This window comes from Poromitra crassiceps, assembly GCF_964638095.1.
Source record: "Poromitra crassiceps genome assembly, chromosome: 23".
NCBI classification, from domain to species: domain Eukaryota; kingdom Metazoa; phylum Chordata; class Actinopteri; order Beryciformes; family Melamphaidae; genus Poromitra; species Poromitra crassiceps.
Window position 1 is genome coordinate 5354048 of NC_139639.1, and position 11475 is coordinate 5365522.

The following is an 11475-nucleotide window of genomic DNA, read 5'->3' on the forward strand; positions in this document are numbered from 1 at the left end:
CACACACACACACAACATGAGCATCCATTTAGACCTATATGCACATGCATGTTAACCTTGTGAGGCAGCTGAATTCACGCGAGATCATGAGATCACGATCACATGACAAGTCCGTCTTGCCACGCTCCAATCTATTGGTTTGAATCCGAAACAACCAGTGGTTCGCACCAATCAGCTTCCAGAGGCGGGTATGGGTGGGATTTAGGTGCGTGGCGACAGCGAGAAGCGAGCCCGTGATAGACAGATGGGTTCATCCAATCACCTGCCAGGTATTTTTTTTAAAGTGCCTGCCCCTTTGAAACACTTTCCCGAGCAACTTCTTCCCAGATGCGTATGTGAACACAAACCATCTGGCAGCATCAGGTTAACATGCATGTAGATGCAGAGAGCAAAAAAAATGATTTGTTGTGAGGCAAAAAAAAAACATTTACACCCAACTCCTACAGAAGACAAGGAACAGATACAGAAATAGCATCATGCGTTTCCTAACAGATCTGCAAAGTAAATAATAATTACTGAGCCGTGACTGACGATGTTTGCCAGGTGAACACCTTTCCGCTGCTAAGCTGACTTAATTGCGATCGCAGCTTCTACGGGTTCACTTTTCAAAGTGCTTAGGCCGAGCAGTTTAATGCCATCGCTTTCTAACGTCCAAACACAACTGGCAGCTATTTATATGGCGTCGAACACTCACAGACCATCCGAGCAATGTCAACAAGAGTGGAGCCCAATTTAGCAACGATACGAGCGGCCGGTGCCCGGGCCCGGTGGCGCTCGGCTCGTGCCACGGAGCCATTTGTCTCTGGGTCTCAAAACAAGACACGGGTGTCTGCTGGGGCATAGGGACGCGTTTGAACACAGTGCTGTTTTGGCTTCACATGTTAGTCTTACATAGGTCAAATACCGACATGGTGAGATATCACATCACTCGCTTCTCCAACTCTCAGTGGTGTCACTCTTACTATTGTACCCTGCCTGGCAAGCAGTTATCAGACAGTGACAGTGGCCAAGTTCAACATCATCAACCCAAACAAGTGTACATGTACACAACGTGCTTATCACAACAACGGTAAATATTCATATCAAAACAGCAGTTGAAACTGTTCTGAGCCGATATCAGAAATCAGGGTTTCACAACGATGGAGGTTGCAGCTACAAAAACAAAAATAAAAAAAACTTTGCATCAACTTTCATTTTGGCAATGTATTTACACAGGTTTTCAACACGGGTACAGACTGTTGTATCAACATTTATTCTACGTCAAAATATTTTCTGGCATGTCACACTGCACGCACTTTATGTTCTCATGTACTGACTGAGTTTGAGTGATAGTAACTCAAGGAGACAAACGGAACATTATCTCATGCCTTCTGGTTCTGCCCTTCATTAACAGGATTCTGAGACAAAATATTTGAGTGGTACTCTTAAGGCCTACAACACAACCCTACAGCCGGAGGCAGAACTCGCCATCTTCGGCTGCTCGGAGTCCTCACTGAACTTCCCTACAGCTGTGCAACAATCTCTGATCTCAATTGGGTCGCCAAAAGACTCATTCTGAAGGAATGGAAGTCCTCCTCTTCACCTTCTTTTCAGGTGTGGCTGATGGACATGATCTCTCTTGTACAGATGGAGAGACTCAGGTCCCTGAGAACCAACACGCTTGGAAGGTTCTCAACTATCTGGGACCCATTTTTGGCCTACTTCCACGAGGTTAAGAATGACCAGTAACTGAGGTTAGGGGTGACGGATGGCTCGCCCAGCTGGTATCTTATGGACCCTTTGCGTGGGATCCCGTGCACTTTTTTTTTTACAAACATATACAGTAAGCACCTTATGCGGCTGATAGCGCCATGTTGCAATGTTGATGTATGTTTTTTTCCCTTTCCTTTCTTTTCCTGCGTCTGAGCCTGTTTGTCTTGTTTGTATATTGTTCTCTAAAAATTGAAAATAAAATATAAACAAAGAAAAAGAAAAAGAAAAAGGAGACAAACAAAGGGGAAAGTGACTCACGTATGCATCCAGAGTGAGACTCGGGCGGTGCTCCATAAGGTCTGTAGAAGCCTTCAACGCACTGCTCACAGTTCACTCCAGCAGTGTTGTGCTAAAGACCCACACACAAATATGAATTATGTGTTATATTTATGTCCGATAGAACAAGAGTGCTCTTTGCTGATTTCCCATCAGTTTCATATTCAAGAAGAGCGCTCATTTTTAACACAACAAACTGACATCAAATGAATTTGATTCTTGGAGCAAAGATACGGAAGAGAAAAGGCTTCTGTCAAAAATGTTTTTTTTTTTTTGCTTGGAACATTTTCTATGTCTAAACATGAATTTTCATTGCAAACATCCATCTGTGCACGGTGCTTTGCAAAGTAAATGGTGCTGTTTGCAATACTGAAAAGTCCATACAACGTAAAACACCCGTGACATAACCCCCCTCCACCCACAAACACACGCACACACACACACACACACACACACACACACACACACACACACGGGAATCCGTTTAGACTTGATATGTGTTTCATACCTGGCAGTTGAGGCACACTCCTCCTCCGTTGTACCTGCCGAAGGTGTCTAAACTTGCTCCGCTCTGCTCCACCTCGGGGTCGTAATAACAGTCAGAGGCATGGGAGAAACACTGGCAGGCTGAGGAGAGGAAACCCCCGACACACACACACACACACACACACACACACACACACACACACACACACACACACACACACACACACACACACACACACACACACACACACACACACACAATAGATATGTATTCCTCATCTATGCTTCGGCATAATTATCCAGGACTTCCTCTGTATTTAGCCACCTTAAGCTGCTACTTCTCCAAGATGAGTAATGAATGAATCTGGTTGTTAACTTAAGTATTAAGAGCAACTATCAAATCTAAAGCAAACAGGACGGCACATGTCCACCATGTTCATGAATGGCTAGGGTGGATTTCCCTCCATCCCCCTTCTCTGTGCTTTTGTGACTGCTACAAGGTCAGGTTTCAGCATCCCCAGCTATGAAGGTCAGGTTTCAGCCTCTCCAGCTATGAAGGTCAGGTTTCAGCCTCTCCAGCTATGAAGGTTTCATCCTCTCCAGCTATGAAGGTCAGGTTTCAGCCTCTCCAGCTATGAAGGTCAGGTTTCAGCCTCTCCAGCTATGAAGGTCAGGTTTCAGCCTCTCCAGTTATGAAGGTCAGGTTTCAGCCTCTCCAGCTATGAAGGTCAGGTTTCAGCCTCCCCAGCTATGAAGGTCAGGTTTCAGCCTCTCCAGCTATGAAGGTCAGGTTTCAGCCTCTCCAGCTATGAAGGTCAGGTTTCAGCCTCCCCAGCTATGAAGGTGAGGTTTCAGCCTCTCCAGCTATGAAGGTCAGGTTTCAGCCTCTCCAGCTATGAAGGTCAGGTTTCAGCCTCCCCAGCTATGAAGGTGAGGTTTCAGCCTCTCCAGCTATGAAGGTCAGGTTTCAGCCTCTCCAGCTATGAAGGTCAGGTTTCAGCCTCCCCAGCTATGAAGGTCAGGTTTCAGTCTCCCCAGTTATGAAGGTCAGGTTTCAGCCTCTCCAGCTATGAAGGTCAGGTTTCAGCCTCTCCAGTTATGAAGGTCAGGTTTCAGCCTCCCCAGCTATGAAGGTCAGGTTTCATCCTCCCCAGTTATGAAGGTCATGTTTCATCCTCCCCAGCTATGAAGGTTTCATCCTCCCCAGTTATGAAGGTCAGGTTTCAGCCTCCCCAGCTATGAAGGTCAGGTTTCAGCCTCTCCAGCTATGAAGGTTTCATCCTCCCCAGTTATGAAGGTCAGGTTTCAGCCTCCCCAGCTATGAAGGTCAGGTTTCAGCCTCTCCAGCTATGAAGGTCAGGTTTCAGCCTCTCCAGTTATGAAGGTCAGGTTTCAGCCTCCCCAGCTATGAAGGTCAGGTTTCATCCTCCCCAGTTATGAAGGTCATGTTTCATCCTCCCCAGCTAGGAAGGTTTCATCCTCCCCAGTTATGAAGGTCAGGTTTCAGCCTCCCCAGCTATGAAGGTCAGGTTTCAGCCTCTCCAGCTATGAAGGTTTCATCCTCCCCAGTTATGAAGGTCAGGTTTCAGCCTCCCCAGCTATGAAGGTCAGGTTTCAGCCTCTCCAGCTATGAAGGTCAGGTTTCAGCCTCCCCAGTTATGAAGGTGGGGTTTCAGCATCCCCAGCTATGAAGGTCAGGTTTCAGCCTCTCCAGCTATGAAGGTCAGGTTTCAGCCTCTCCAGCTATGAAGGTGAGGTTTCAGCCTCCCCAGTTATGAAGGTCAGGTTTCAGCCTCCCCAGCTATGAAGGTCAGGTTTCAGCATCCCCAGTTATGAAGGTCAGGTTTCAGCCTCCCCAGCTATGAAGGTCAGGTCTCAGCATCCCCAGCTATGAAGGTCAGGTTTCAGCCTCCCCAGCTATGAAGGTCAGGTTTCAGCCTCCCCAGCTATGAAGGTCAGGTTTCAGCATCCCCAGCTATGAAGGTCAGGTTTCAGCATCCCCAGCTATGAAGGTTTCATCCTCCCCAGTTATTAACTCATTCACCGCCAATGACGTCTTTGACGTGTTATCAGCAATGGCCTTCCCCGCCAAGGACGTGTTTGACGTGTTTTTGTTTTTATTGGTGCAGCGCCTGCAGCAAACACTTGCCCAGCCTGTCACACAGACACAGGTCCCTGCCTTCAAAGGGTAGCCGACAGCACGCGATCAAACACATACCGCAGCTGTTGTTTTATAAATTGAGCAAGAGGAATAGCAGAGAGCGGGTAACGCTTCCTTGTGCAGACAGGAGAAACGCCATTGTAACGCCGAGCTGGAGTCGCCTTCCTCTGTGCCAGCCAGGAGAAAACGGGAGAAAGTAATCAAGAGATGTGTTTGATCATCGGAGGAATGAGGAAATGATCGATCAGTTTGCGAGGGCGGTGAGGACGTGTTGAATAGCCGAGGGGAAAACGGGAACGATCATAGATATGACAGGGAGACATGGACGAGGACGGTGTACCAGAACAAATCAAAATAAACACAGGAACAGCTAGGCAGCAGCGGGCAGAAGGCACTCACAGCAGCCCGCTGTCCTTCTCAAGAGCTATTCAGTTGGTTCATGTAATCGCTGGGCTGCTCGCCCTCCAGTGTTGCTCCTGGCCAATCCCAGCGCCACAGGGCGTGGTTATTGCTTATCCTATGTTGGGTTAGAAATCTAAAAGGGGGATCGTGTGTGTGTGTGTGTGTGTGTGTGTGTGTGTGTGTGTGTGTGTGTGTGTGTGTGTGTGTGTGTGTGTGTGTGTGTGTCTGTCTGTCTGTCTGTCGGTGTGTCTGTCTGTCTGTCTGTCTGTCTGCACACTCACACCGAGTAAACTATTGTTGAATGTAAAAAAAAAGCACTTCATGTGTGTATATATATATATTTTTTTTTTGTCATTTGTGTCCTAACGAATAATATTTACATGTCTGATGTCAATACAGTTCAAAATAAAAGAATTGAGAGTGAGTTATGCCTGAGATTGTGCCCTTTTACAAAAATGCTTTTTTCTCCCTTTTCTCTTCCCAGACAGGCTTTTTTTGGTGAACATGGGGTGTATAAAAAGGGTTATAAGTAGAGTACAGAACATGCTAAAAGCTAACTTTCTTTTTGGGGGTGAAAGTAGAGACTTAGATCTTCATTTCGAGGTATTGGACATCACTGTAGTCCTAGTACAGAATTTACTGTGGGTCTTGAAAGATGACCAAACATTATGGAAATACTTGGCCTGTGCCAAAAATGCCAGTCAGATATTGGCAGTGAATGAGTTAAGGTCAGGTTTCAGCCTCCCCAACTATGAAGGTCAGGTTTCAGCCTCTCCAGTTATGAAGGTCAGGTTTCAGCCTCCCCAGCTATGAAGGTCAGGTTTCAGCCTCTCCAGCTATTAAGGTCAGGTTTCAGCCTCCCCAGTTATGAAGGTCAGGTTTCAGCCTCCCCAGTTATGAAGGTCAGGTTTCAGCCTCTCCAGTTATGAAGGTCAGGTTTCAGCCTCCCCAGTTATGAAGGTCAGGTTTCAGCCTCTCCAGTTATGAAGGTCAGGTTTCAGCCTCTCCAGCTATGAAGGTCAGGTTTCAGCCTCCCCAGCTATGAAGGTCAGGTTTAAGACTCCCCAGCTATGAAGGTCAGGTTTCAGCCTCTCCAGTTATGAAGGTCAGGTTTCAGCCTCTCCAGTTATGAAGGTCAGGTTTCAGCCTCTCCAGTTATGAAGGTCAGGTTTCAGCCTCTCCAGCTATGAAGGTCAGGTTTCAGCCTCTCCAGTTATGAAGGTCAGGTTTCAGCCTCCCCAGCTATGAAGGTCAGGTTTCAGCCTCTCCAGCTATGAAGGTCAGGTTTCAGCCTCTCCAGTTATGAAGGTCAGGTTTCAGCCTCTCCAGTTATGAAGGTCAGGTTTCAGACTCCCCAGCTATGAAGGTCAGGTTTCAGCCTCTCCAGTTATGAAGGTCAGGTTTCAGCCTCCCCAGCTATGAAGGTCAGGTTTCAGCCTCTCCAGCTATGAAGGTCAGGTTTAAGACTCCCCAGCTATGAAGGTCAGGTTTCAGCCTCTCCAGTTATGAAGGTCAGGTTTAAGACTCCCCAGCTATGAAGGTCAGGTTTCAGCCTCTCCAGCTATGAAGGTCAGGTTTCATCCTCTCCAGTTATGAAGGTCAGGTTTCAGCCTCTCCAGCTATGAAGGTCAGGTTTCAGCCTCTCCAGCTATGAAGGTCATGTTTCAGCCTCTCCAGCTATGAAGGTCAGGTTTCAGCCTCTCCAGTTATGAAGGTCAGGTTTCAGCCTCTCCAGTTATGAAGATCAGGTTTCAGCCTCTCCAGCTATGAAGGTCAGGTTTCAGCCTCTCCAGCTATGAAGGTCAGGTTTCAGCCTCCCCAGTTATGAAGGTCAGGTTTCAGCCTCTCCAGCTATGAAGGTCAGGTTTCAGCCTCTCCAGCTATGAAGGTCAGGTTTCAGCCTCTCCAGCTATGAAGGTCAGGTTTCAGCCTCCCCAGTTATGAAGGTCAGGTTTCAGCCTCTCCAGCTATGAAGGTCAGGTTTAAGCCTCCCCAGCTATTAAGAGAGAATCTTCTCAACAGTCCAAGGCAATTAGAATCCAGCTGACACAAGCCTCTGCAGGCTGACTGGATGGTTGGCTGACAAGTTTGCATGGCTGACTAACTGTATCTGGTAGGCTGACATCGTGCTTGGCTAGCTGGCTGACTAGCCGGCCGGACAGACAGGAAACAGTGGGGACACAGTAACTCAGTTGCGCGTGATTTCTATTCGCACATAGGATAAGCAATAACCACGCCCTGTGGCGCCGGGATTGGCCAGGAGCATTGAAGCTTGGGACTAAAGCACCTGGGGTTTTTCATCTTTTAAAATAAAGATGTTTAAAAAACTATTGCTTGTTACTTTTTCAGTGCTGTACCTTTTCTCTGGGTAAGAATTGAGCTTGAAATTAACGATAATACATTATATTATATGAGCTATGAACGTGAACACAACACCGTTTATATTATTGCATGTTTTTGTAGATTGTGTACATTGTGTAGATTACAATTATTATTCTTATTATTATTATTACTATGCTAAGGAAGGTAGGTGACCATAATTCATTTCAATGTCCGCTCTCAATGTCCGCTCTCGAAATCGCTGTCCGTTCTCAAGAGCTATTCAGTTGGTTCATGAAATCGCTGGGCTGCGTGCCCTCCAGTGTTGCTCCTGGCCAATCCCGGCGCCACAGGGCGTGGTTATTGCTTATCCTATGTGTGAATAGAAATCACGCCTCAGTTGCACATCACCAGACATACCATAATGATTAATGCCCCTCTTAACTCTTCACTGAGGCCTCTCTGCAACACCATATCAGGGCATCTGCTGCTGGCCTACAACGTTACAGGCAACAGGACACTCTTCAGCCCTGTCCGCGGTGTCTCGACTGAAGGAGCCAGCAGCACATGCAGTAAGCAGAGCGTAGAGTATTTATACGTCAGAAGGTAGGTCACGGTAGGTAGGTAGATGTTCACTTACGCTGACACTCGTTGGGGCTGTCGGTGGTAGCGGCGCGCCACGGCATCTGGTTGAAGCCCGGGCAGCAGCGGTCGCACGACGCGCCACACGTGTTGTGTTTGCACTCGCACTGGAGTCTAAAGGAGACAGGAGATGATGAAACACCAGGATTTACAGATGTTCAGATCTTCATATTCTTCTTTCATTGAAGGAGAAATCAGTGTTTTTGTTTGTTTGTTTGTTTGTTTGTTCTCAATGCAGAAATGCCACTGTGGTTGAAAGCAGCATGCTATCACACATCCCACCCTTTTAGACCAATCAGTGACATCATCACAGGCAGTAATCAGTGACATCATCACAGGCAGTAATCAGTGACATCATCACAGGCAGTAATCAGTGACATCATCACAGGCAGTAATCAGTGACATCATCACAGACAGTAATCAGTGACATCATCACAGGCAGTAATCAGTGACATCATCACAGGCAGTAATCAGTGCAACTCAAAATAATCTGCTGCCTTCCACAACGGTGATGTCAGGAAACAAACATCATGAAGTAATTTCCCTTCCTCAGAAAAATGCCACAGTATCGCTGCGATCTGATTGGCGGAATCACTACGATCTGATTGGCGGAATCACTACGATCTGATTGGCGGAATCACTGCTTTCTTCACCTCCTCTTTTCAGCATTATGTCATCTCACTGCACTGCCTATGCACTGTACAGCTCACAGTATAAAAAGAGTATTGTTATTATTATTATTTATCAAAAAGAAATAGGGGCATTTTTGCCTTTATTGTATAGGACAGTAAGTAGGTAGACAAGAAAGGTAGGTGGAGAGAGGGGATGTGGTAAGGGACTGCACGGGTCGGATTTGAACCCGGGTCGGCCAGGCAAAGGAAAGGGAGTAAGCCTTAATGGTATGCGCTGTACCAGGCAAGCCACCAGGACATGCCAAGACTATTCAGCTCTGTTAATGAATAAAGGAGAGAAACTGCGTCACTGGTTGACGATATACTTCAAAGTTTAGTTTGGAAGTGCTAATAAGAAACCAGTTCAGCCTGAGACAGAGCATGTATTGAATTTGAAAATAATACTTGTTCTGTTGCCTTCCATATAAAAATATTGATTCCCCAAATAGATTTTTTTGAGACTGTATAGCTCACACAAAGTCAGATAACAACAATAGGCCTTTTTCACAGCAAACATTTTGAGGTGGTAAAACAGGAAGTAAAGCAGGTGTAACCAATAACATTAATGAGGGGCCCTGGCACTGGAACACCTAAATGGAATGGAGAACCACCATTAATGGTATTGGTTACAACTGCTTTACTTCCTGCTTTACCACCTCAAAGCGGTTGCTGTGAAAAGGGTCTAGACAGCCTACAGTGGCTGGATCAGAGTGGTTAAAAAAAATGACTCACCTATTTGGGTTGCCGTAGTTCTGCCCACCACACACCTGTGCATGGCCGTGACAAACGCAGCGCCCCCCGATACTGATGTCTTTGATACTGTAGTAATACTGTGGGGAAAAAACAGGGGAACTTTTCTTTAATCACAAGCACTGTTTCCAAGTTAATTGCTATGTTATCAGTGAATCAGCCACACCAGAGCAAACAGCGTCCGTTCGTCCGTTCGTCTTGCTTTGCTGCAGAAGTGAGTCACACGGTGTTAATAAGTACAAACCTTAACCATGACCCAGATTGTCAGTTCCTGAAGTGACTGGGTGCATAATAAAAAGGGCTCAGATAAGAACTGACAGCTGAAAATCAGCTGTTCAACTTAATTGTATTCTAGTTGGTCTATACGACTTTTAGTGTCATCACTCACTCCTAAAGTGTGGGGACCTCCGCCAAGGAGGTTCTGTTTTCTGGTGTCTGTCTGTCCATTTGTCTATCAGGCGAATTTTCATGAAACCTTGTGGAAGGCTGTAGCATGGGCCAAGAAAGAATCCATTACATTTTGGAAGGGATCCCATCCGACTTGGGAAATTTGCATATCAATCAAATAGCAGAAAGGACTATTGGCCTCGCCGGAGGTCTGTGCAGCCTATCTACTGGCCCATACTCAGGAAAGTCCTATCCTGCATCTGCAGCCTGCAGGAGCTGTCTCAGCCAGTGCTGGCTGGCTGTACTAAGTGAATGAACATGATGACTGGACAGATAGACCTGGCACAAAGCCTCGGCAAGGATGAGTGTGTGCGAACAGGAGAACGCAGGTGGGTGAAAAAGCTGACACAAGGTGGAGCAGAGCTGTCAATTTGACTTGCCCAAATGGGGAAAGGAGAGAGTGAAGTATGGCACCTGGGTGCGAGGCAGTACTGTAATGTGCCTCACCCTGCGTGTGACGGTGGGGTCTCTCTGGGCCTTGGAGATGAGGTGTCCCAGCAGGGTGCTGGTGCGGAGGAAGCGCAGGCGGATGTTGGTGGCCTTGGTGAAGTCCCGCAGCACCGGGGAGTAGGTGAAGTTCTTGGCCCCCGGTCGTCCGTTAACCAGAGACACCACAATCTGGATGACACAGAATTCATTTTACACATAGAATCGCAATTTTGGGGTTGCTTTTCCCCACGACTTGTTAATTCAGAAATCAAGGTGTAAGACATTTCACCTCTCCGTTCTCCAAAGGGACAGTCCGTGAGTAGTCCGTGGTGCAAATCTGCTCGTCGTCCAGGATTTTCCGAGCATTGGGCTGCTTTCCAAATGTTTCGATGCACTCGCGCTTAAAATCTGAAAGGAAAACAACAAAATTCATCCTTATTCTGTTAATCATGCAATTTATGTATAGCAATAACGGCGCATGACATTTTCATAAGGGAGACTTTCTGTTTTGCTACTCTCTATCAAAGCATTGATAGAATGACACATTATCTATATCACTGCATTGATACAATGACACAATATCTCTATCACTGCATTGATACAATGACACAATATCTCTATCACTGCATTGATACAATGACACAATATCTCTATCACTGCATTGATACAATGACACGTCAGTGATGTCACATGTATGCATCTTTTTTCCTTCAGAATTCTGACTTTAATCTGAGAATTCTGACTTTAATCTCAAAATTCTGACTTTATTTTCAGAATTCCACCTTTATTCTCAGAATCCTGATTTAAAGTTATAATCTCAAACATTTTCATAAAAAAGCCCATTGACACTGTTTGGATCTCACCTGCAATTACCACTCATCGCCATAGGTGTAGGTGTCACCCGAGAGAACAAAACTGAAATCTTAGAGATGATCACTTTCACTTTAAACTCAGAACTAAAACAAACAAACAAACAAAATGCAAGTGACCCTAATCATCTTCGCTAGTTTTAAATTGTGTGTGGTGTAAAAAAGAAAAGAAAAAAGGTTTCAGGTGACCCTATTTGTATTCCAGGCGACCCCACTTGGGGTCGCGACCCTAAGTTTGGGGACCACTGGGTTAGTGTGTGCACTTCAGCCA

General features: G+C 46.2%; 1 protein-coding gene across 1 annotated transcript in view; it reads right to left on the minus strand.

Annotated features, from left to right (window-relative positions):
- Positions 1-11475, minus strand: part of LOC310797067 (laminin subunit alpha-3-like) — a gene marked incomplete at its 5' end in the record, with an annotated part of 112760 nt that overhangs the window by 57786 nt on the left and 43499 nt on the right. Inside the window, 6 exons of the mRNA XM_083659353.1 lie at positions 2011-2101; positions 2537-2655; positions 8037-8152; positions 9442-9539; positions 10354-10524; positions 10625-10743. Of these exons, the coding sequence (XP_083515479.1) occupies positions 2011-2101; positions 2537-2655; positions 8037-8152; positions 9442-9539; positions 10354-10524; positions 10625-10743 (714 nt within the window). The remainder of the gene's footprint in view (positions 1-2010; positions 2102-2536; positions 2656-8036; positions 8153-9441; positions 9540-10353; positions 10525-10624; positions 10744-11475) is intronic.